The sequence below is a fragment of the Callionymus lyra genome, chromosome 1 (assembly GCF_982586985.1).
Source record: "Callionymus lyra chromosome 1, fCalLyr1.hap1.1, whole genome shotgun sequence".
Classification (NCBI taxonomy): domain Eukaryota; kingdom Metazoa; phylum Chordata; class Actinopteri; order Syngnathiformes; family Callionymidae; genus Callionymus; species Callionymus lyra.
In genome coordinates, this window is record NC_141818.1 from 37,942,915 (window position 1) to 37,970,462 (window position 27,548).

Below are 27,548 nucleotides of genomic sequence, written 5' to 3' on the forward strand. Positions count from 1 at the left end.
GAGCTGAGTTTCGATCATCTTTTTTTTTCTTCTCTTTCTTCTTCTGAGAAGTTCAGCCAGTCAGTTCTTGTAAGACGAATTACATAATTTCACCTCATATTTAATAATGCCTGTTGGCGAAAAGGTCAGCGTGACATATGAACCTGACTGTGCCTGGACAAGCTCAATGTTTCGAAGACGGATGTGTGCTGATGAAAAGGTGAAGGTCGTCGATGCGACGCGTAATTATGTTGTCGGTCGGATTGTTGTCGGAGGACGAGAAGGTGAAAGTCCTTGATCTGGTTTAAACAGAATCTTGTTACACGTCATTTATTTACGTGTTTTTCATATTCTTGGATGTTGCAGTGCTGCCATGTAGAAAGTCAATCCATCCACTTCCACTCGTATTCAAGGTCTTTATTTGCTTAATGGAAATAAATACATTAGAAAAGGTGCCCACTAAAAACACTGTTTTTCTGGAGATTAAATCTTGTTCATCACAAATAACACAACCCTTTTGTGGATAACCATGATTGTAGAACTCCAATCTAAATAACTTTGATCAAGCCAACAGTACTTAGCTTATATATTTAAATTTAACGCTTAATTGTTTTTACATTTTAAAATAAAGATAAGAAGATTTGTTAGTAGAAACCAATACAGTTTTACTTCTTGTTGAGCAAATAAGTAATGCCGATTTTTATTGATTATTATGTATTCAAATATCTTTTTCAATTGTCGCAACGGACAGTCAGGAACGCAAAAGCTCTTTATTTCTCATTGCTACAAACAAGTCAACCAGTGAACTTAGTGGTAGGAATTATTACAGTACCATCCTTACTCAGGGTGGCTACAAAACACTGCACTCCCATGATGCCTTTGGACACACTGCTCTGTTTAGTGACATCTACAATACCGCATTTAAAGTCTATGTTGCGATGTCAAAAGATTGGTTGGCTGGGCGGCCAAGCATTATGGTAGATGTTCAAGTCACCTTCACTGAGAGGGTTGTTGAGAGAGAGGGACGATGCCTCATATGCAATGTTGAGCTCAATTAATGTTGTTAAAGAAAGGTATGAATTGAAACAATTTATTAATCAAATGGTCGCAACTTAGAGATTTCATGAATTTTCTTCAGAAATTAACCCTGCAATACTGATAATCAACAGTCCGTACTCTTAGCCTGATGTTTTTTTATCTGCCTTGTGATCTAATGTAATGTCACATTTCAGGTAAATCAGTGTCACCGGCTGGTTAAAAATAGCTCTGTCAGGGAGAGTGTCTATATGCAGGCGATGACTCATGTGGTATCATCACATGCTGGGGCCATGTGTCAGAAAAGGGGTAGTTTTTTTTTTTTTTTTTCTTAGTTTTTGTGTGTTTTCATGAGCAAAAAGCCTGCTCAAAATTCTGAAGATTGCCTTTTCTTATCAATCACTGAAGAATCCGAATCCAAATATAACTCATGTCATTAAAGGACGTCAAGACTGTTTCAAATGCTAATTGATCTGGGATTATGAGAACTTCTTTCGTCCTTAAGTGGATCTTTTTGCAAACTTAAGTTGATTAATTAAGTCAGTTTAAAGGTATATTTATATATGTATATGATGCTGTCTGGACCCAAGTGTGTGTAGTGACAGAAGGACAAGGTGAACATCCAAATAGGTGAGAGAAGCGCAAATAAACCGAGGAAAGAATTGATAAACAAACAAGAAGAAGAAATCAGAACAAGCGTGAAGTAAAACACAGAGATAGAAAATAGTATAAAGCTGTCACCACAAGTGTGTGTCTGTGTGGAAAACGATAGAGTAGGAAAAAAACATGAAAAGCAGTCACAGAATAAAATAGAAAAGCTTAATGCACCAGTTATATGAGAACTATATGGGAACAACCAAAAGGTCAACTTCACCACTATAGAAATCAAGACAATCTGACACCACGGACTGTAACCAGGAAGATTAGGACTGAGCGGCAGCGGTGCTGATTCGGCAAGAGAGGGACATAGATAGAAGATGCAAGGAAAAAATCTAACACAAACATACACCTAAAAGAATCCAATAATATTGTGATACAACATAAAGGGCCAATCCAAAACACTATTTCAGAATGTTAAGTAAGTAAGTAAGTAATATATATTTATATAGCGCTTTTCGAGACCAGGGTCACAAAGCGCTTTAACAATCAAAACAATACTCAAAACAGTACATACTTCAAAGATCAAGACAACACCGAGAACAACACAGGAGTTCGAGAAATTCAAAGTTAATTGAATTAAGTCTAGTGAGTGAGAAGTTCACGACTAAGAGAAGTTGTTAAAGTATATCAGGCAGTGGATAATTCACTTCAAAGGTCAGGGAAATTTAGTAGGAGGCTCGATCACTCTGGCAGGATGACAGGGTCTTGGGTGACTTGTGGAGCCCTTGAGATAAAAGGTCTCGTTTTGAATTTATGAACTGCAACAAATACACCTGTGACCAAGGACGGACCTCAGCTGGCAAACGTGAGTATAATAACAATATGACCGTGTTCTGCTACTCGCAATGTTCAGTGTGACGGGAACAATGTTTCACTGACATTGGAAGGTGTGTTCGCCTGTAACACCTGTTTTCATCCCAGCCACATATAAGTTGCAGGACTGTTTTTTCTCTTAAATACTGTAAATTCTCTGCAACACATGCTTGAGTGAAAGGGCCACTCCCTAGTACAGGCAATGCATGTGATTATTATATGTCCATAAATTAACACAAACTCAATGACTTTGGCTTTCAAAAGTTGTTTGTGTCAACTGACGTTGGTTTAGAAAGCTCTCCACCTAATTGGCTGATTTTACTTTCTTTTATTACTTCCTCGGCAAAACATATATGTCATTTATGGTAATAATAGTACTTTTTATTTGAAGGCGTCTTTCTGGACACTCAAGGTCACCGTACATATACAATAAAACATCGAAACACGTTAAAACATAAAAGGCCGTAGCAAAGAAAAGTGGATAAAATGGCTGAAAACGAGCTTCCATTGTGTGCATTTTCTTTTTTTTTTAATGTTGATTTAAGATAATTTTATAGCGATAATTCATGATCGTGTCCCATTGTATTATTGTGGCTGATGATTGTGTTATCACTCAATTGAGTTTCCTTTTCCAACGAAGCAATTACCTTGAATAAAACTCTCTATTACATTTCATTATTGTCTTCCTCACATGTTATTAGGACACGGCTGAAGCTCAGCACCGATGAATGTATTTATATGATACCACCATGTGTGGTTAAAAAGTGACAAATGATGTATTTGCAAGAACACAGTATCTTCAAGTCAGTTCTGGAATATACTTAATAATATTTTGTTACTTATCCCTTGTCTGGTTCAAGGTGAACGTTCTCCTTGACACAGAGAAAACACAAGGTATACCACAAACACATTTACCTACGGGCGTCCGGGTCATCTTGACCTCGACCTTAGAAAATGTTTTCTCTAATGGTTTCAGTCCCAAAAAATCTATGTAAGCTATTTTCATTCAAATGAATGTGTTGATTTAAGTGTGTCGATTAAATCTTTTCCAACATATCCACGCCCACTCTGTTGCAATTTGTCAAACATCAATGTTTGTCGCCACGTCCTAAGATAAAGAACATAGATAAAGAAAAATAACAAAGACAAAGGATACAAAGACTAAAATAGAATAGAACATCATGATACTTTCGCTAATACCGGGTTGAACCCACCTAGTGGTTTCTGAACATGAGGACAGTGCTTTGTCTGCACTGAAACCCTGATATCCTTCTCCTGAATGTGGTGTTTAGTCTGTGGTAATATGTAATATTAGTAATATGTTGTGGTTTTTAACATAATATCCAAACATTACTTGATGTTATTATTGTTTTCCATGATAGTATTTATATTTGTAATCATCCCCACAATATATTGAAAGTACAAAATCTACCCCAATGGTTAATATCATCGAAATCAGATTATTTTTAATACAAGCTCACTATCTCGTTTGGCTCATCTACTTAAATTAAGAAGCACTACCGCCCCCTGCTGTTACATTTAGCTCATTTGAAATTTGACTGAAGGTAACATTTATGTTGCACCGTTAAGCAGGAAAGACTCTTTCGTCTCTTTCGTGTCTATTGTCATGTCTTACATTTAATTCTTAATACAGTATGTAGCATTTGAAATCGTAAACAGCTTAATCAGAAAAAAGTAACTTATAATACTCATTAAAAAGTATTATATATATGTCAGTCTTACAGACAGATGACCATATTGTATTTGAATTGCGTTGATGTACTTTATACATTCCACTCCATTGTAATGTCTGTTATTTTATTTCAATTCATTTTATTTTGATGTAATAATCTCTTTTTATTTAATTTATATTTTTCTTTTTTTCTTTTTTATTATTCTGCAATGTCACCACAACGCTGGCGATAAAGGTTTTTGAATTCTAATTCTGATATAACCTATTTGATAGTAGTGATGGTCTCATGAAGCTTCATGAAACAGTGCTTTTATTGGCGTTATATTGCTCGGATATTTCATTACAATACATCTGACGACTCATAAACATGTGTAGAGCTGCTTGTGGGAGGTCTGAACTCTTTTACTGCTTCTCCAGTGTTTCCGTTCTGGTAACAATTAAGCTCATAATTTGATTAAAACATCCATAGTTACTTTTAAAGAATGATCATTATCAAACACATTGTTCATTTGATAACTGGTGATAAATGAGGTTCTATTTCCAAGTCAATCTGATTGTGAATCCCATCGCTCAATCTGAAATGTAGTTAATTGATCGTGTGGTGAAGAAGAAAAAAATGCAGATCTCAAATGATTACGACAATTCATATTCATAATGACAAATACAATCTTCTCCAACATGATTATCTCACTCTCCGTGAGTTATGGAGCGGCTGTGTTTGGCCTGCGGCCTGATCACGAGGCGCACATCTGTGAGGTTTGTCTCTCGACATTGTAACTAACAGTAATGGCGTTAATGTGGCAGCTGTAATGTTCAGATTTATTAATATATTGTGGAGCTCCATATATGTCATTAAATGAGAAGATTATGATGCCGAAAGAATCAAGCTGACGTTCACAGAGCCACAGGCCTTCATTTGTATTCCATCAACATAGAATTATTAATATCACGAGTGACAGGATTAAATCAACAAGTTATGTAAAATGGTGCACTTTAGTAGTATCATTTGTTTTTGATATATTGATATGTAAAGCAGCATCAGTTATTGCCAAAAGATAAAGCTGATTAAAACCACAATATTAATAACCTTAAATACCGTGTGTATATATATATATATATATATATTTTAAATTTTGACTAAATGAAAATGTTTATTAGAAATTACAATACATATCTAAAATATTCCTGAGTTATATAGTTCCTATATAAAATATAATATTTATAAGACATATCATTCTGTTATATAATAAGAGATTTTTCATTTGATTTTCTTCATTCAAATTGTGAAAATAAATAAGACTTCAGTAGACCATTATGCAGAAAAGAAACTGTTTTATGAAGTAATACTAAAGATAGATGACTGAAGCATTAAGGCTTAATCAAATAAATAGAGAAATAGAATGCAATTAATAATATATAACTGAATTCATCCCACACTAGGAAAATGTGTGATTATAACTAAATAGTAGTCTGAATAATTACGAGTATATAAATAATTATGAGTATATAAAGCTTATTTAAATGAGTATAATTACTGCCTCCCATCCAGGTATTCTCTATAATTGTGTACTTTCAGGGATTTATATTTATATTTTTAACTTGCAAGAAAATACAATAGTTACAGAGAGATACTACATGAGTAATATTGTGTGCATGTAAGTTCCTTTTACACTCTTATTTAGATATTAGAGGGTCTTATTTAGTTTCGCTCAATCGGAAATACAACCTTAGTGAAAAGGAAAAGCTTGAGTCACACACTTATGAGCCTCATCAAACTACATCACATCTCCATTGAGCCGGACTGACTTTTAAAACTAAAGTAAATAAGGACTTTTACAACAAAGTAACGGAGGTTTGTTTGGCAAGGTTGAGACGCATGGACTTTATCTACAGATAAAGGTAAGACTAGAAACGGTTTTAATCTCAATCTAATAAGAAAAAGAGATAAGACGAAAAAAAATACAATAGAATATTTCAAAACTTCATTTTGGCCTAAAATAAAATATGATTTGTTTTTCTCACGCTTATATTGACCCATTTAATACTCAATATTTATATATGTTTATATCTTTTTATCATAATAAACATTGTTCCAGTTTGCGTGAATCTAGCCAATCACAGAAGGCCTGACGCAATATTAACCAATCAGAAACAACACAACTTGGGTCTATCTGTGATTACAGCACCACTTGTCTTACGCCGTCGCTCGGGATTCTTTACTCGTGAGCCAAACTTAAATGTGGAGATTTCTCGCTAAACTTTACAGTAAATTCCCCAAAAGCCATTTAATAGTAGGAACTAAACGCTCGGCTTTCAAATTAAGAGCATTGAATCAGTTGCGTCTTCCTTGTAATCCTTTACTATCACGGTCGTACTCTATACTGTTTAAATCCACATTTGCTTATCCTTTTAAAACGATTTATTAGTTCATTCATCTGTTTCTATCGAATTTAGTAGGCGGGTTAAATATTTGAATATATAACTTTAAATAAATTGATAATTAAAACTTAATATTTCAGCTATCTATCAGAGTCATGACATTTATCAATGTCAAAGATGACAGGTTTATGAAGCTATAAATCAATATTTATCCACAATCAATGACTGTCATAGATCAAGAAGATGTAGACTAATATCCCACAACATATCAGAACAATTCAATATAGATTTGTTGAGAAATTATTAATTATATCATATATTTTTTAAACTTCATATGTATGTCACATCACTTATGAGGACCCTGCTTCTCATTTGACTTTTGATGATATTCCACCACCTAGTGGAAGTAATGTAAACCTACACATCGGTGTTTGGCTTCTCTCTATCATAGCGAATAAAAATTATCCCAATGATTTTGAAAGTGAAGAAAAGCGATGAAAATTCAATGAAAATATAAAGTTGTATTGCAATAGCAGCAGAATATTGCAAGATGATTTTTTCCATCTTATGAAGACGTTTTATGTTCTGTTTCCTCAACAAGCCTGTGGAAATAAAATGCTGCTGTGAAGCTTGAGACTGTATTCAATCACATTCTAAAGGTTAATGTGATCATTTCCATCCCCCCATCACAAAAAGTCTCATTAAATCTGGCATCTATTTTCAATTAGGTCGACGACAGCTGAAAAAAAGGTAAAAGCTTGATCCACAGGGTCATATATTTTCATTTAACAAAACACATATTTCTAATTCCCAGCATTTTCGTCCCGCTGTTAGATGTATTTTGAATCCAGTTTCCCTCAGAGGCTTATTAAAATGTCCCCAGAAAGATGGTTGAGCAGTAGAATTACAAATAAAAATGTAGATTCGACCTAATGATCTAAATAAACTAGTTTAATGGTGGAAATCAAATAGTACAGGATTGCATTTAATATTATTATTCGTGCAGGCTTTCCCCTGATTTTCTGGGACACTGTTTTTTTCTGTGTTATCTTGATCTTTTTTGTATATATTTTTTGAGTATATATATATATTTTTTGATTGTTTAAGCGCTTTGTGACCCTGGTCAAAAAGCGCTCTATAAATATAAATGACTTACTTACAAACTTCATCAGTTAGTATTAATGAGGGATGATCTGTAAGAATTCTGTGTAATTATTTATAAAGACAAAAGCAAGAAGAAGTAAAAAACTAACTGAAATAACTTTTTTTTTCTTCTTTTTTTACCCTTTAATACTTCAGTTTCTGACTTAAATTTGACCAGATCCATACATTTTATTTCATATGTGTGTGATTTTACGAATAGTGTTTTTTTTTTTAGATGTGTGTCCTGTATTTTCGCCGCAAAACTCTACCCTCCTCCACCACATCCAGGATGGTCTTCGGCTTCATCCTCACAGCTTTACCCAGAAGAATCTTTTAAAAATGTTATTGAGTTTTCTTCATTGGCAGCACATTTGATGTTGTGAATGGTTGTTTTTGAATGAATCGGAAATTCCTCAAAGCTGACGCCACAGGTGTTCTAGCAGGTTTCTACCCTTTTGCGTCGACATCTTCAGGTTTGTGTAATATAACCCATAATACAACGATATAATACTGCGGTGTAATACTCTCACCTGTTAAGTAGACCATAGTAATAATAAAGAGGGAAATGTCTTAAAAAGGTTTCCCCCTGTGAAATGCTCCAAGCCCTGGCAAGCAATTTCCATACCAACTGGTTTGTTTTCTCCAGACACCTTTCTTCCCACAATTAGGGTAATGGGTGAGTGGTTTTATGTCATTCCCTGTGACGGACTGGCAGCCTGCCCAGGGCGCCCCCTGCCTCCTGCCAAATAACAGAACCGACTCCAAAAACGCTGTCTTCAATATCTCTCTGTTGTTCTTATGCTGAACATTTCCCTGCTGGAGGGTTGAGGATTGTCAAATACGATACGGTATGAGACAGTCTCTGCAAATGTTTCCCAGGTCTGCCCCTTGTTCTCCCCCCATTTGCCAGAAACATTCATCCTTATCTGTTGTGTTTTCTCCAGGTTTTAAGTGAACGACCTCACTGGCTTCCAGGAATACATAGGCAGTGGTGGAGGCTTCTTAACCCAGACACAACACAAGGGATACAACAAACACGTTTGTTTTCAGCAGCACAAGGGTTAAATATAATCAGCTGATATCTAGCTTCTCGGAATATGGATGATCAGCGGTTCTACTTTGAGCCTCTCATGAATGAATAAAGAAAGTACATTTTCTCCGTTTGTTTCCAGGATGTCATGAATTACTTGTGACCCAGATGTGGAAGAGCTTAAAAATACAACGGCCCAGGTGACAAAACACTATTTAATACAAAAAAAACAACAACACAGTGTAATACAATGAAGATGGTGGCAGTGTACGTCCTTTTTCTCAGTTCAGCGACAACAATTTTAAGTCTATCAATAGTGTTTTCTATTGAGACAGTTCAGGGCAGGCATGGCTGCAAGTCACAAGATCCACTGTAGAAGAGGAGAAACCAAAATGAAATCCAACTCACACCAAAGAGAACAAAAATCGCTGAAGAGAAAGTGGTCAGGAAAACCATAAACAAGTTCAAGGCAGGAGTCCTAGAAGTCAGGCAGGAGCAAGAGCAACAAGGGCAACGTATAACAATAATACAAAATAAAAGCCCCTGGAAGTGTCACGCGACACAGGATCTCATGTCACAGAGTCAGTAAACGTAGATAAAGTTTTGGCTCTTTCTACGGCACAACCGAGCGTGTGTTATATTTATTTTATTGCATAGATATCTTCTCCACCATTAAGCTTAATACGAGTTCATCATCACATTTTCGGGCGAGATAATTTTCACAAACTATATCCGTCAACAAGATGTGCTCGCTGGCAGGCCCCGCTTGCTTCAGAGAGCAGAACTCCAGAGCTGCTTAAAGATTTAAGGAGTTGAGTCCCTTTTTTTTTTTTAAAGATGAAATTAAATGTTGATGCAGACTTCACGACTGTGAAATAGTAACCACTTTAAGTTAGTTTATATAGTGATGACACAGCTGCTATAACCGGGAAAGTCGTGTAACTTTTCGTCGCTAGTATTCAAACATAAATACAAATAATCAAATGGATTTTTCATTTTCACTCTGCTTTCTACTTAAAAATGGTGCCCACTTTTCTTTGTCATACTCGTCCAAACACACACTTGAAATACTGCATGTCTGTAACGTCCATCTTGTCATGACACGAGAAATAGTTTGGTAAGAAACTGGTGATTGCTCCTGATGACAAGATTCCAGGGTTGAGTCAGTACTTGGGTCAGTCTGTCAAACTGAGCCTGAGAAACCTGGGTGTTGTATTTGATAAAGACATGTCTCTTGTTCAACACTGCAGAAAACTGACCAGAAACTGTTTCCTTCAACTGAGAAAAATCTCTAAACTTAGGAAAATGTTGTCACAACATGATCTGGAGCTTGTAATCCATGCGTTTCTTTCTTCTCGCCTGGACTATTGTAACAGTTTGTTTTCATGTCTTAACAAGAAGGATCTGTCTCGCCTGCAGTTGATTCAATACTCTACAGCGAGAATTCTGACCCGCTCAAGTAGAAGAACTCACATTTCCCCGATCCTTAAAACTCTTCACTGGCTTCCAGTTTCTTTCAGGATCAACTTTAAAATTCTGGTTCTTACTTTCAGATCTATTCATGGTCAGATTCCTCCTTACATCACTGATCTGATCCAGCCTTACACCCAAGCTCGGGCTCTGAGGTTTGTGAATCAGAATCTACTGATGGTTCCTGAACACGGTTCAGGACCAGAGGAGAGAAATCCTTCCAGGCTGTTGCTCCTAAGCTTTGGAACAATCTTCCTCTCTCTTTGCACTTGATGGAGTCTACTGACTCCTTTAAGAAACATCTTAAGTTGTTTCTATTTGTTCAGGCTTTTCCTTGATTTTCTGGAACTTCTGTTGTGTTATCTTTAAAATATATACTTTATTAAGTATTGTTTTGATTGTTTAAGCGCTTTGTGACCCTGGTCTGGAAAAGCGCTATACAAATAAAAATTACTTACTTACTTACTAACTGTTTAGTAGCGTGTTAGCGTGTTAGCTTTTAGCATCTGCTACAAACAAGCTTAAAATATAGACATGTAGATTTCTTTCAAATAAAATCTCTCATGTGGAGGTTTCAGTATAAGAGGGACATTCTTTTTTGTCACATAAAAATTTCAGGAAAATAAAACATAGATCTTCAACACACTCTGAAGGATCCAAACTCGCGCTTCTATCCATCAACTGATTCCCTGTCATGGTTTATTCATCCTGAGAGGAGTATCCCGGGATGACAATCCAGCGAGTGAATAATTGATTTGTTGAGCACATATTCTCGCGTGTGAATGGAAAGTGTCTCAAAACGCCGCTCACTGCAGACCCTGAGTGCCGCGACCTGAAAGAGGATTCTTACGACAATAAGAGACACACACGAAACAGGGCTTGAGTTTTGGTTTTGATTGTAAAAAACGAATTCCTTTTTTATCATTTTAATCAAATCTTTACGTGACCAGAAACCAAAAGTCACCAGACCTAAGAGTGTGTTGTGAGAGAATCAACAAAACAAGATTACATTTTTTTTTTGTTGTACAGCATAAAAAGAAAGGGACGGGGAAATAAACACATATAGGAATCAATGGAGAAACATGTGATGAATAAAAACGCTTACTGGGAAAATCCCCTGGAAAAGCTTGAGCACCGCAGGGAATTCAAGGAAAAATAGAAAAGCTGAGAAGTCAACTGTTGGAGCGTAGGAGGATCTGATGCACGATGCGGGAATTGAGAGGCTGAAAAGCAGGCGATTTCAGGTTAATTCCAGCTAGCTGTCAAAACAACGACAGAAGGAACGAAAGGAACTAGAGAAAATAAAAACATGTTTCTTATTTAAGGATTTGTATTTTGTTTTAATAATAAAGGTTTATCTTATACTTTATTACCTAAAATCGAGACATTTCTGCAATTTATCTAATTAATAAATGAAACTGTGTCCTAGCATCTTATTTTTCCAAGTTACCTATTTCATTATTTGACATCTATAGAATGGATACAGGGTATTTAGTAATGGGTTTAAAGCATTAAACCATCCAACTTCTTTTTTTTTCTTAAAGACAGCAAGGTACTTATTGAAGAGCTACTGTAAAGAGGTGGTATAAAATAAATAGTAAAGAATTTTGCTTTAATTGGTATAAAAAAACAATACTTTACTATAGGATTTACTGTTTTCTAAATGCCATGCTTTGAAATTCTGGGTCATTATAATACTTTGATTAAAGCCTCGCTCTCTTGTTGTTACCAGATAATGAGGATATACGAAAAAACTTTAAAAGTTTGTTTCATCAAAAAGGCACCATGGGTTGCGTTGTGAGGTTGTACTCATTCATTTTGTTGTCACAATATACCGAAGCAAATTCATGTTTTCACCTGATTTTTTGGAATATAAATATTAAAACTGCTGTGCCTTCTTTTATAACTAACACACAATTGTCTATATCATCTAGTAGAAGAACTCACATTTCCCTGATCCCTAAAACTCTTTATTGGCTGCCAGTTTCTTTCAGGATCAATTTTTAAATTATGTTTCTTCCTTTCAGATCTATTCATGGTCAGACTCCTCCTTACATCAGTGATTTGATCCAGACTTACACCCCAGCTCGGGCTCTGAGGTCTGTGGATCAGAATCTACTGATGTTTTCAAGACCAGAGGAGAGAAATCCTTCCAGGCTGTTGCTCCTAAGCTTCCTCTCCCTCTGTGTTTGATGGATTGCTGGATAAACTTTATTTATTCCTTTTGAAGATTTCCTTTGGGAAATTGGAGTCCACTGACTCATTCAAGAAACATCTTAAGACCCTTTTCATTTGCGAAGGCTTTTTCTTAATTATTTTGGGGCTGCTGTGTTTGTCACTCTGTTGTCTTGACCTATTAAATAATGTATTTTAGTCGTTGAACAAATGGAAAATATTATAAACTATTTTATGGGTTAAGAAATTATGCCACATTAACTTATTTAACTTATTCAAGTTGTTAATGGTGTTGGTAGTGTTTCTAGAGGAAACAGGAAGGAGGAAAAATACCAGTTGGTCAAACTAATGTGTAAAACGGACTCAATTTAGAGAAAAATAAGAAAAAGAATCAACTTTTTTTTAATCTTAAAGTGAAGCAAAATAAGTGATTTCCCGCTAGTATTGTCATTTCCAGTCAAAAGTCCTTTTGGCTTTGAATTAATGAGAGGTTTCATTTAAAAAAAAAAAATGTTCTCTAAACACCAAAGATCATTCAGCCAAAAGAGACATCGAGTGGACTCTGAAAATGAGGACAATGTTTCCTGATATGCTTCATCGGCCTCAAGCTCAAGCTCTGAAAAACAAAACAAGCAGCCTCTGTTATTAACTGTGTTAATACAGCCATTAGAAATGCTGCAATGATCCTCCTGGCTTGTTCATGTTCAGAAGGAGCTATAATTACAAGAATCGAAAGCTATAGAATGCACAGTATTTCAGCACTGTTGGCAGCCGTGTGAACTAATTCAATATCCTCTCAAGTTATTACTTCTCAGCGGCTTTTAGTGATCCCCGACCCATTTCCACACACTTAACTGTCGGCACTTTAATCAGGAAAAAGCTCTCTCCTTAAGAAACACGTTAACTGTGTGCTTGACTGTTAAAAGATGCCAAATAACATCTCTAAATACAATATCTAAACAATAGTTGTGGGGGTTGTAGTATACGTCAATCTTGATTTTATCTTGATTTAAAGTATTAGTAGCCTCCTTATTACTAAAAAAAACAGTATTTAAATATATACAGAATTTAGGATGCTGTACTTGTAGGTTAATGTATTTTTCCCCAGGAGAAAAAATACTGTAAAGTGTAAAACATTTTGACATTATTGATGTCAAATACCTGACTTAAGTAGGACGTTTGATTGTGATGATACGATTTTAGAGAATTAAAAAAAAATGTTACTAATTATTTTAATGGTAAAAAATTTTACACTTACACTTTTACTTGCCACTTGTGATTGGTCGAATTAATGTTTTTTGTCTATAAAGGAAACAGATTAATAACAAAGCCAAAAAAGTTGACAACAAATGCTTGTAAAATAAATATTTTATCTAATTATAATTATATTATATATTATTATTATTATATATTAATATATATATATGCTTGCACTACCTGTGCATTAATTTAGTTTTTTGTTTATATTCTGTTTATTAGTGGATTATTTAAGTCTGTTGATTATTTATTTCATTTTGTTGGTAATTAATTTTTATTTATTTTCTTGAATGTCTTAATGTCTGTTTAAGTCTTTAATTGTTTTAAGTGTTTAGTGTCTGTTGTTAAGTCCTTTCAACTGCATTCATGCTTTGCATCGTGGGTCAGAGAGGACCACAATTTCATTTATGCTGTATGTCTTAATACATGCATATTTGACAATAAAAAAACTTGACTTGACTTGAATATAAGCATTAGAACATTTTATTACTTAAAGTAAACAACAAACTCCTACCAGTGTTGTTATATTTAGTTAATAGCGCCTTTGGCTTTAAAAAAACAAGAGAGCTTTTATTTTAAAAATGTTTGCAAAACACCAAAGATTCAACACCTAATAAGGTGTAAATAGAGTAGTTGGTTTTCGCCAAAGTTAATTTTTTATTACGTCTTTATTTCATTTTAAGTCATTTAGGTGTAGTTCAGTAATCATCATGTTATAAAGCACATATTATTGTATTAACTCTAAATATATATATATATTATCATTTCTGATTTTTTTGTTTTTACTTTTATGAAAATTTTAATTTTGATATTTCTTTCTTTACTATTCTTACTTGCTTTGTTTTTTCAAAGTTTTTCCGTCATATTTTAGCTCTTCGCTCCCCTCCTTTGGATTGACAGCCCCTTACAACAGTCACAGTATATGATGTGGCCCCAGAGGAAATTAAATTGCCCACCCCTGCTATAAAGTGTAGAATGTACAGTAGTTCCAATTAATACGGTTTGAGGTAATATCTTATGACGGTTATTACGTGACTAATTGCTTTTTCAAGTTAATATATCTTCCCCCATTCCAAAGTGTCACCTTAAATCATAACAATTAGCATTATGTAAACTTAAACGCCCCCAATGTTGGTAGAATAAAAGCATCTCTTATCTAATAATTTTCGATGTTATTATGGAAAATATCGTGAAGATAAACCAGAACGACTGTATTTACGCGGCCCTCGTAATGTCAAAGTATGATCATGTATAATAGTTGTAATGCATTAACAAATGTATTTTGTATTTACTTTTAATTTACATTTGTCACTTTAATACTTACTTACTTTTCCCCTCCTTTTTGTGTGTAATTTTTCGAGTAAACATTAATCCCTCAAAACATTTTTAAGTTAATTGAAGAAATGTTTAAAAAAAACCCTCATATATATACAAGATTAAAATGGTTATTTTTTTTGTATTATTTATTTTGATTTTTCAGAGAACAAGACAAAACACACAAAAAAGAAAAAAACAACTAAACAAAACAAAAACACCCCTGATCAAAAAGTGAAAAAGAAAAGAAACAGCACTTACAAAACAATATTTGGCAATCCAGTCAAACACTTACATATTGTGTACAAAAGAAAAATATAACATTTTAGGAGTCCATTCTTTGTGCCAAAAAATATAGTCCAAGGAAGTCTGCCATATCCGTCGAAACTTGTCCTACTTTTCCTGTCTGTTCATAGCGGATTGCCTCCATACAAAGAGTCTTTGAAAGTTCCATAAGCCACATATCAAAACTAGGAGGTACTTCTTTTCAGAATCAGAATCAGAATCAGAATCCTTTATTTGTCCCACGAGGGGAAATTCAGTTTAAACAGCAATATACAAAAAATAAAAACACCCAGAAATAAAAATAAAATGAAAAAAATCTAAATAGAATAAAATAGAAATCTGCACCATATTATACTGTATATACAACATATTTACAAAAAAAAATGTCTTTGTTCCAACACTGAAGAACAACTTTTTTTGCTAAAACCATTCCAAACAAAATTGCCTTTGTCTCATTATCATTTTAAACGCTCCAGTTGTCGTTAGCATCCCAAAATATCTGTCCCGGGTTAAAATTGTTATTTAGCTTAATAAATGTCACGGCCTAATGCACGAATGTCCTTTTTTTTGTGATTTTTTTTCATCTTTCTTTTTTGCTCGTAGGCCCCTCACAACATTCACAGAATTAAATGTGGCCCCTTGAATAAGAGCCTCGATAAAGTGACACATCGTCATCATCGTGGTGGTCAGGTCAGGGTTGAACTCGCGCATGCGCCTCACGGTTCCCAGGACACTATATTGCAAAAAGGCTTGTCGGTGGTAACCAGCGCATCTGCGCCTGTCAGTTATCGCAGGAGCACCGTTAGGGCTCATTATTTGGCAGGGAGAAAGAGAGAGAGAGAGAGAGAGAGAGGAAGAGAGGAAGAGAGGGAGAGAAAGAAGAGAGACGCCTCCGATTCAGCACCAGTAGATCGAGGATAGCATCGGAACAGTTGTTGTTTGTGGATTCAACTCACACCAAACAGGGGGGGGGACGCCGTGTGTTGTTTGAACAGGAATTTTTAAACCAAAGACAAGTCGGCCCTTTTTTTTTTAAGCACCCACACTTCTTGGACCCCGTGAGCGGCGTTTAAACCACTGGAGGTATGTGGACAGTTGTGTGTGTGTTTTTTATGGAGGATGCTAGCAGCGTGTTAGCTTCTACACTTGCTGCACTGATTCGACACGTTAGCTTAAAAGGCGAGGTCCGGCTTTTTTTTTTTTTTTTGTACAGTCGAGGTTTGAATTATTAACCGTTTTTCCTCCCCAAAAAAAAGATTCTTAATTATTCCACTTGTTTTTAATTTAATTAATGGTATTATTAGTTTTCCGGTTGTTATCCATCATGTCTCCCGGTGCACCGCTATCCAGGGGAACCCGGTGCTGAATCTCTGCTCCGGTGTACTCTCTTCCGCGTCCCCCCCGTTGAAACAAGCTAGCAAGCTAGGTTAGCTTGAGGCTAAGCTAAGTGATACCGGCTACTTTCTAAATACACTAAAACATATTTGCTTCATCTTCATGGCACGATTAATGGACAAAAAAACCCCCATAACAACACTTCTGTTGTGTCCTGGATATAAAACCGTTATTATTTAGCATTTTAATCCACGTAAGGGTTCTTTGTTTATTATTTTTCTTCTTTGTTTTGCTAGATGGTTAGATTTAGCACATTAAATATGTCAAGAAGTGCAGTGGATCCTATTTTGAATAACAATATAGACATTTTGAAATTTAAAATAGGAAAAAAAGGTCATCCTGGGTTCATTATATACACTGTGTAACAACATAAAGCATTCACCAGGAATCAATTGTTAAATGTATTCACACGACATATATTTCAATGAGCGACAAACAATCATTTATTCTTTATAAAAATGTTTCACGATCACCGTGGAATATGAAACCCATTGCAAAAAAGAAATACAGCAATTATAGTTAAGGAAAAAGCTAAAAAAAAAAGGAATACATCCGTATGCTGTTATTAACTGTGCACATATATTGAAAGACATTAAAGTATTCCTACAATTATTGTTAGGGCTTATATCCCAGAAACAATTATTTTTCTTTTATTATGTCTCTGTATCAAAACATTCGTCTTCTCTTCTCCATATAAACGGGTCTTTAATATTAAACATATGTCTCTAAGGTTTATGTTCTGTACAATAACCTTTAGAAGATGCACGATGTTTATCTGTCACCAGAGCAACATTTCAGTGGACGTAAACTGAGCAAAGGCATGGATTTCTTAACAGTTTGCTCATTGATCCTACTGCCCTGAGTAAATAAGCGAGAGAATACTCAACAGCTATTCTGACTATCATGTCCATTGGCTAGTGAGCCACAAATGGAATCCAAAAGTAAAATAATAGCATGACATCATAATAAAATAAAAATCTTCCACACAATGTAAATACTGTATACTAAAAAGTAAGGTAGACCAGGATCTTTGAAAAGTAAACAGCTATTTGTTGAGGAACATCCATAAATGCATGTAAAACAATCAAATAAATGCATAAAAACAAACAAACATACAAAAATAACGAACCAGCTACGTGTTTAGCTATGTGTTTATTTGGAATAAGTGTGTTTGTTTTTTAAGAACTCGAGAGAGGAGCTTCTTCTACTAGTATTCAGCAGGACAAATGCTTTATCTAAATAGTTCAGTAAAATATTATAAACATATATATTTTATTCTTCTTCAGCTTTTTTAAGACAGTTAACGGATACATGAATCTAATAAATACATTGATGAATAATTAAGCTAATGTGGGATAAGGCCTCCATTTTTTCCTTTATCATGTTTATTTTCAAGGTATAGAAATATGAGTCTAGTAATACATATTATCTTGTGTTTTGAATATTTCTTGTCCCCCAGTCTGCATATTGTGTAGCATATTAACCCCTCCTCGTGCACCAAAAGAACCAAAACAAGTTTTTCATCAGGTGACGGATGACTTCTTGTGACACTGTAGAGGTTTAGAGTGCTTTTAGTAAGTAACTATTGTAATCGAAAACCTCAACTACATTCCGCCTAGATAAGTAACATTTGCAGAAAAACATCCAGTAAGGTTATTATATATTACAGTATCTAAAACCACAAAACTTTTCTTTATTTTTACAGTTTAATTCTGTTTTTTTTTTTTAGCAGCAGCATCCAATGTCATGGTTAAGTTTTGGTGATGATGTGTTTGCTGCAAGTCCCCTCTTGTAACCAGAGCTCCAGAGGCCGCTAAAGGGGTCACATAGTGGCTGTATATAGAATTAGAGGAAGGAGTGGCATGAAGGGCTTGCTCAGCTTTACTGTCACATGAGACTTGTAAAGTCTGCCGTTTTCTCCTGCATAACCGTGAAGAAATTGAAATGAACCTGCATGTTTTGTTTTGTAATCATTGGTCTTATGTGGTAGATGCTGAGTACCCGTCCTTCACCAACAATTTTGCACAACATTTATTGAATTTGTGATGATGTAACATTAAGTTATGACAAAGTACTATATGGGTAATGTATCTTGTTTTTTTGTGTGTAGAATGTGTAGGAACAAACGACTTATATGACTATATTTTAGAATATAATGTATATATATATACATATATATATATATATGTATATATATATATATACATTCCTAGATGTTATGTAGCTAGGTTGACGGTGTCAAATATTTATATTTTTTTGTAACTGCAATTTCTCGCAATCTAACTATTTCCTATACTTTGTATTTATATAGGGATCATTTTAATTTATCAGTACATTCCTTTATTCATTAAAACAACAACAGAAAAAAGATGAAATCATTTGAAAAATCTTATAGACACTACAGTTTGTAAAGACTGTTTGTGTTATTAAGGATTAGAAAGTGCCATAACTCATCGGCCAGACAGGAGAATCAATAGTAGTCAAGGGGGTATTGTGTTATTGGCGTCCCAGGAGAAGAAGGCATATTGGATCCACCCCATGAATCCCCACACCGGGGATATAGGCCAAGCTTTTAAGTTTCCATAGTGTCATCCCTATCTGGAACAGTTTTGCTGCATTTGCCGTCACTGAGACACTTATTAAGACGATAAAATAAGAAAGAAACATTACCAACAAATACAGTGTCAGTGCTAACAGAAGTTCACTATGTGTAGGTAATATGTTACTGTTATGTTGGGCCTTGAGATACTGTAGCTGCTGAAGCTCATTATGGAGAACATGTTATGGTGTTATAACAATATCCTGCCTCAAGAAAAAAACATCCTCAGCAGAAGTTGTTCGAATTGTCTAGACAGCATTTTTCTTCAATGATGCTTTATCTACCCATCGATAAGTAATGATTATAATTCACCATTGAATTTCACCAAGATCTATTTCTCTGTGTATGTTTATTCTAGCCCTTGCAAAATGTGAAATCTGATTGTGCTGAAATTATTTTTAAGAAAACTAAGTGACTTAACTTAGAAGGTCATGTTGACATTCTGGATACATTTTTCTGGACTTATGCATAAAGAGAATATGCTTTTGTTATTCATGAAAATCATAAAAGAGAAACCAGCATTAACCCCACATGACAAAGCTATCTTTTTAGACTTAAGAAATACTTTTAGCAAAAAAAGAGACAAACTGTTTCTCAAAGGCTGTGCAGGTATAACTACATTTAAACTATTTGTATGCATCATCTTAACCTTATGGTTTGAATGTTGTTGCTTCCTGAAAAACTGTCCATTAAGGTTTATTTGAATGTACTGCTCTGTGTCGGCTAAAGCTGCTTTTCATCCATCCTCAAACTTGCACAGCCGCTTCTGTCTTTTATTAGGCTGGTACCAAGTTACGCAGTGGAATGCTGTTTTTCTTTCACACAGTAGCAGCCTTTAAACCATGTTGACTTAAAATCCACCTTTTTAGGAATAACAATATTTCTACAGGAACATTTTACTATTGAAATATTGCCTTTTAAATAAATTAATACTATTTATTGATGTATATGTATTTATATTCTTGACATTCAATGATAAGATTACCTTAGAAACCTCCAACATGAGAACTTGTTATTCTAGTGTGAAACTGGTTGTCAAGACCGTCTGGAACTAAAGATTCCTTCAGCAGAGTGTCGACAACTTAAGGAACTAGACTTAAATCATCATTCAAATCCCTTCACAAACAGTTCCAGGATTGTACTAATCGAGGTTCTGCTCTTACGCTGCACTGGCAGTGAATGAAACTTTATACAGAGTTTGCTTCCTCACTTTCAATAGAACCTTAGTTGAAATGTGAATTCCTAATTTGTCTGTGTGTTTCTTTTGTTGGCACCCCTCTGCCATTGGCTACAGCTGGATCCTGTCCGGGCCTCAAGCACTATCTCTGCTCAAACTCTGCTTTTGTGTGTTCTACAATTGCACCACGGTGCATTGACTTCTTTTTTGTGAGGTGAATGCTTTTGTTCTGTACCACAACAGCAAACCTATATGCTGATGCTGAGCAATCGTTTGATTTTAAACAAACCAGACGTGTCCCTGAGGTGTGGAATGGGTCACAAGGGGAAATATTCTTAAGGGGATAATACAAAATATAATCTTTAAAATGGCTTACTCACTATGTAATGTATTAAGATTTTGACCAGGTGGATTGTCTATTTCTATTAATCAGAGGCTTTTGTGAAGTTGACGTCATCGCAGTCCAAACCATAATATGCTTGTTAACATCTATTTTTTCTACTTGGAACAGTATCTGAATTAAATGCATTGAATAGAACCATCAGCCAGCTGTAAGTGCTGCCGCTCCACTCGTCTCCCGGAAACTGAACCACATCATTACAGTCTTCAGCCTGCTACACTTTTTTCCCCTTAGAGTCAGAGCATAGGATTTTAGTGTAATGTACAGTAATGTATCACACTACAAGTCAAACCATTAAAAAACATTAGCCTACTGTCTAATGCAGGTTTAATGCCACTACTGATTCAGATCAGATCAGTTGAAAATCTTTAATTTATTTTCTGTAATAATAAATACTTAAGAAAGATTGTTGACATTTGATTCCTCATTTATATTGGCCATGCATATACATCATTTTGCATTAACTGCACTATGAGTTCTATATTTATTGATTGTGTATAGTGTATGTGCTGTAGGTCAAAACCAACATTGAAAAACAAACATTTCAAGAATGTCATTATGAGTCTTAGAGTCGGAATTAATGTGTCATGCTTTAAACAAAAGCATTTTCTATACATTCAACAAAGCCCTTGCAATGTTTCTGGGATGCACAGCAAGCCCTGAGGAATGCAGTTTTTGCTGAGAATTTCTCCAGTTTTGTTTTGTGAATGTGGCCCTGAAGAGAGTAGAATTTGAAAGGCTGAGTCTTGATTTCTGCTTTGAGAGATTTCCCTATTGCAACTCTCGGGTCGCTTTTTGCTTAACTTTTCTCTGAAACTAGGTCAGTGCCGTGTCAGTGCATTCAATTTTTGGTTTTTGTTTTTTCTCTCGTTGCACCTTCTCTCTTTACTGCTGCAAACAGATGACGGTTTTCATTCCCCCTTTCAAAATATTCATTGACATTTCTCTATCTGGTTAATAAATGTCAATGTATTTCCCAACTTTCTAATAACAGCTTTAAAAAAATCGTACCTGCATTTTTCAACATTATAATAAAACGCTTCTTAATCCCATTAAAGCAATGACTTTCCAGTAGTTATCAGACACAAATGATTTACTCTTTAAGACTCACTTTAAATAGTTACTAATATACCGGTTAACAACAGATCACATGACTTCTTTTACCATTTTTTTTGCACTAAAAGACATCCTTCAATATTCTTCAAACTCTGCATTGCTCCTTATAAGCCTTACGCATAAATTATAGTTTTACTGGTCCCACTGACCTTGAACCAATTTTATGTGGAATTATATTCTTACAAAGCTCTGTAGTAATACTGCAAAGTTGCACTATATTTAATTTGTAATTTATACATATTTAAACCCTGTATACTTACAATAAAGTCTTGTGTATGAATACAATTGTGTTACTCGTCGTATCTTTTAACAATCCTTTATAAAACCTTGTGCGTCTTCTCGCTGTCTAAATCTTAAAACTTTATTGAGAGGAGGAGGAGAGGAATAAATGTGTAAACAGATTTGGTAGACGTTTATAATTTGTTCACCGTGTAAGCCTCTACATGTGTCGACGTTGACAATCCTAGTCTTGTTTATAGTGAGACTTGAAACTATAAAACAACATTCAACTCCACTGGTCTGATAAATAGAGTTAACCGCTGCCTGTATTTTTATTTTAATTGTTTTAATCATATACAATCATATGCACATTCGCACCATGTTTAATTGGAAACCTATTCTTTTCTATAGTTACATTCAAGTGTTATTTAATCCTAAACAAAAACCTTGTCTGGGATTTTTGCTCATTATTTGCACCTTCTGCTGAAATATTTCGGACCACCATACTGACAGATAAAACGAAGCCCCGGCTCTCCACTTGAAGGGAAATGTTTGAATCTCGATGGAATAAAGCTTTAAGAAGTTAGGATTTAGAAAGGGTGTCTTTCCATTGGATGGTGACCGCACAACCCATCCCTAGTCAGTGGAAGGAAATGGATGTGTTCTCAGAAAATGGGGGTTTAATCACCCAATCTTTTCTCAATTCAAAATACATTCAAAGCATTTAATTTTTCCAAAAGAAGTCAGTAAAAACTATGTACAGAGCAACTGTACTTACAATGTTATTCCAAATCGTCCTTACTTTTTAGTAGAATAGCTGATAGGTGAAGTAACTGTTCACTGTGGTTAATACAAGTCTGTAGTTGTTAATACAAGCCTGTAGTTGTCAAAACTGAATTTGATTATTCGACACCTTCTTGGAGCTAAGCGTGCATTAACCTCATTTGTAAGTATATTTGCTGAAGTTAATCCCTGGCATTGGGGACACACGGATGGGTGGGATGGTGAATTGTGACCCACTGTTTTTTCAACACAATTTCTTCTGAAGAATTTTCCGATTTGTGTCACTGCAGTATTGTAGAATATTGATACAGTTTTGTTTAAAAAATATATATATATATATATATATATATATGTACAGATAACATGGTTGGGCCTTTAATAGTGTTAACCGTCTTGATGAAATTGCTTTACTTCTTAAACATCTCAAACTAAACGTAAAATGACTGATGACAAAGTATCTGCAACATGCGTGTGAACAGTTCTTAGAAATATTTACATTTTGAGTTTTTTTTAACTTTTGATTGACATTTAAAATATTCTACTAAATATTATTATGTGAAACATAACTGATGTTTTATTTAAACATCTCCCACATAATTTAGAGGTAAGTTTGCATATATTTTGTTTATGTGATGCCAGGCACATCTTGTCTACATAAAATAAGAGTTATGTCTGCCTGAGCGGCTTTTCAGTGGGCGTAGCATTTTGACAGAGTTGACGCTGTTAAAGGACCGATGGAGAGAATTTCCAGGTGCAGTCAGGAGGAAGAGTGTTTGCACTGCAATAACTATACCATTGCACTAATGGTTTTTCACACATGATGTACTTCTGTGACATCTCTGACCTTCAACTCTCTCTGGAAGCAATGCCCAAAAAGTAAAATGTATTTTATATCTGGTCACTAGTCGGAGACTACATGAAGTAATGGGACTATGATTGGTGGTGTTATCAAGTGTGTGCAAACTTTTAGACAGAATAACTTTATCATTATTATTTGAATGACCTTATTACAATCCTATCATATATTTCTGAATTAACTTATTCCGTGCTACTGACTTGCTCCCAAAGGTGCACTGGCTCTTGTAATGCATAGCAAAAATAGCGTATTGATATTAGACAGCATTTTATAATTTGTTTTTTTTATCTAAGCAAATATTCACTGTTTTTAAAAAAAAAAATTGTGTTGCAATTACACTTCCGGCCACTAGATTAAAACTATGACTGGGGACGAGAGGATGCAGTCGACTCCAGTAGCTACTGACCTTTTAGTGTCCCATAAAATCAATCCCAATATATTGGTATCGTATCAGGGAGATTAGTGTATCGCTACAGCCCCAGACTGGACTGTGCCACATAAGGTCTTGGCCAATAAAGTGACACTCTGTTCAAAGCTCAGAGAAAGAAATGTAAACTGCTGTAAATAAACTGAAACTGAAACTGTTATCTATTTTTTTTTTTACTTGGCACAAGGGTTGCATATCCCAGTTTTCTTCATTCAGTTTTCGGATAATTTTCAGTCCAAAACCTGCCATGGATCAAAATAAAACAATTAAATTATCTGCAATATAGACCAAAAATCTTGCCAGAAAAGGAAAAAAAAGAAGATAGATTCAAAGTCCAAATATCATAATTTAAAAGGAGATAAGGGTTTAAAGGTGTCTTTTTATTTTCATTGTATCGTTAATACAATAAAAAACACTTTTAAAAAGTTGCAATTTTGATTTTATCCTTTGTTATTTAGAGTTTAAATTGAATTGAGTTGAGTAATTGAGTTAAAAAAATAGCCGTATAATATTACGTCGGTTAATTAATTGTACTACCTCCATCTGTCCTTCCTCTGCCAGTGTTGGCCTAGATCTGTCACTATTATTCACATTTATTATTCCCTTCTGCATCGTCGACATTGGCAGTGGACTGGACTAATCTCAGCTGGCCCTTTCCAAAACTGCTTACTACAAGAGTCCATTCCAAAGTTACCCCGACCCTCTCTCCCCTCACCAACTGTTCGCTGAGCACATTTTAGACTACAATATCATGAAGGAGGGAGGAAAGACAACTTGAAAACAAACGTATTTTGACATTGTTATTATTTTTTTTCGCTCTCCCAGATCATGACATCCGCCACCTCCCCAATCCTTTTGAAATGGGACCCCAAGAGTCTTGAAATCCGAACCTTGACTGTTGAAAGGCTTCTGGAGCCACTGGTCACACAGGTAAGTGTTTTACTGTCGAACCGTTGAGGTTAATTTGTGATCATGATTATTATTAACCATCTTAAGTTAAGACACAATTAATGCAAATACGCTTTTAGAAGCTTCATTTTTTTTTTTACCACTGATAGGTGAACCCCCAATGACAAATCAGACTGAAGACCTTCCTGCTGTCATTTGATTTCAAGACTCAGTTGGCATGTTGTTTTTCTGTCAGTGCGGCTGATGTATCACGCTTCAGCAGATTTAATGGTTTCCCCATCAGAGCAGGCAAACTGACGTTTCTTTATGTAAGAGTCAGTGGCAGTGCTTTGGGACTGTCAACATATTGCTCTTTGAATACTGTGTAACAACAGTCAAACATCATGGACACAAAAACTATATTGATTATAAAAAAAAATCTACTTTTAATGTAATATTTACAAGGTTTATTACTATACCTTAACTGTTTACACACATATTGCCTTATATGTAACTACTGGATAGTCTTGTCTCCTTTCAAAAACCACTTAATCCCTTTACAGCAAAACTCTTCCAATAGTAATCAGACAAAAACATATATGTTTTTGAAAATCCACATCAAATACGTACTAAATTGTAGACGTCGAATGATAAATCACATAACTTTGCTTACCATATTTTTCAGACTATAAGGAGCACTCAAAATCCTATCATTTTAAGCCTTTTTCTGGTTTTACTTACTGACCTTGAGCCGATTTAATGTGGAACACAGAGCTCAAAAATCTGTCAACATGTTGGTATACTATGATTCTAATATTGCACCGTGACATACTGTAGTATAACTCTGCAAAGCTGAGTAGTATTACTCCATGAGTCACCGTAGTATTACCCTGCAAGGCTCAACAGTAATAAACAAACGGATTTACGTTTATTTTGTGATAAAAAATGTTAAACCCTGTATAATTTCCAACACTTATGTATGAATAAAATTGTCCTTGTATCTTTTTAACAGTCATTCATTAAAGCTTGTTGACACCGCAACAAAGCAATAAAAATGTGATTCATTTATATAGTATTTTTTATAACATACACATGAAATGAGCTCCTAGGGAGAGATCATTATCCTTCAAAACAGCAGGATCTATAAATAGAAGATAATTCACATGAATAATTAAGGTATCAAGATGAATTTTTTAACCAGTGACGGTCTTGCATTCTTAACTAGGTTTTTTTTTCTGATCTCACAAGATCACTCTACAAGTGATATCCTGTGAGAGTTGAGGAAAGGGTAAGGATTCTCACCCGGGCACAGGCAGACAACTTAAACTTCCGTCTATCCATTAAACCAAGTCTGATCCCGTGGTGGGGTTAATGGTGGAGCTGATGATGCTTAAGAGGGAGATTGCCGGTCTGAGTGTCCCTGTGGTGAAGTGAAGGCAATCCGTAACCACCCACTAGAGACCGGTGCATGGACGATTAGTGGATTACTTTAAGCATTCTGTTCAGAAACGTGCATCCAGACCTCAAAACCGTTCAGTTACTAAAATGCTTATAAGCTAATTATTGATATGGATTTGTCCCCAAAACACTTATTTGTCTTAGTGAAAACAAGGTCATCTCTTTTCTTTCAATAATAGGAGAATACATTTGTATCTGCAAGATGTATCTCTCGGCAAGAACATTGACCTCCAATTATTGGATGGATTTCTCATTAAATTCCACTGTTATTAATTCAAAACATATTCTTTAGTCAAGAAACGTCCAGAGCAATATATTTATACATGCGTCCAAATTACTCTTAGAGAAATCTCAAGTCATTTTTTTGAAAAAAGGTGGGTCGGTAATCTGTGAGCATGGCGAAAGAATAAGATAGTTGTCATGGTAACATGTATTGTTCTCAAGACAATAACAATGCAATGTCTACATCTTCTTTAAATCGTTTTATAAATTCTCAAAACTATACAATTCTGGACAAATATTGGATAATGATAACTATTTTTACTGTATTTATCCAACTGCTGCATCAAAGTATTATTAAACACCATTAGATTGTTTTATAACCGTATTTATTTAACTGTTATTTGTGTCTCATCATGTCTGTGTGGCCTTTTTTAAAGGTCACTAGTAGAAATCTGTGATTAAGTCTGATGATTTTATATATCTTAAGTCTTGAACTATTCTTAAACAGCACAGCTAAATGAAAACCCTGTGAAATTGCAACGATGACTGAGGACGAGAGGATGCAGTCCACTCCAGTCACTTAAGTCTTGAACTATTCTTAAAAAAACAAACAAAAAAAAAAAGATAAAATAGTTCTAGATGATCAGTTTGTGTGTAAAACCACAATTCCCTGTGTATGTTTTAAAAGTTCCCTGAAGAGCCCATACTGATACTTTACAGTTTAAAATTACCCAAATCTGTGAGAACAAGAGATCATAGAGATGAGCTGAGGGAG

At 34.9% G+C, this 27,548-nt stretch overlaps 1 protein-coding gene across 1 annotated transcript in view; it reads left to right on the top strand.

The window, feature by feature from the left end:
- The first annotated feature begins 15,997 nt into the window (after positions 1-15,997).
- The window catches only part of ctnna2 (catenin (cadherin-associated protein), alpha 2), a 127,484-nt gene continuing 115,933 nt past the window's right edge, over positions 15,998-27,548 (top strand). The window contains exons 1-2 of the mRNA XM_087806512.1: positions 15,998-16,316; positions 25,031-25,135. Of these exons, the coding sequence (XP_087662638.1) occupies positions 25,034-25,135 (102 nt within the window). The 5' untranslated portion in view covers positions 15,998-16,316; positions 25,031-25,033. The remainder of the gene's footprint in view (positions 16,317-25,030; positions 25,136-27,548) is intronic.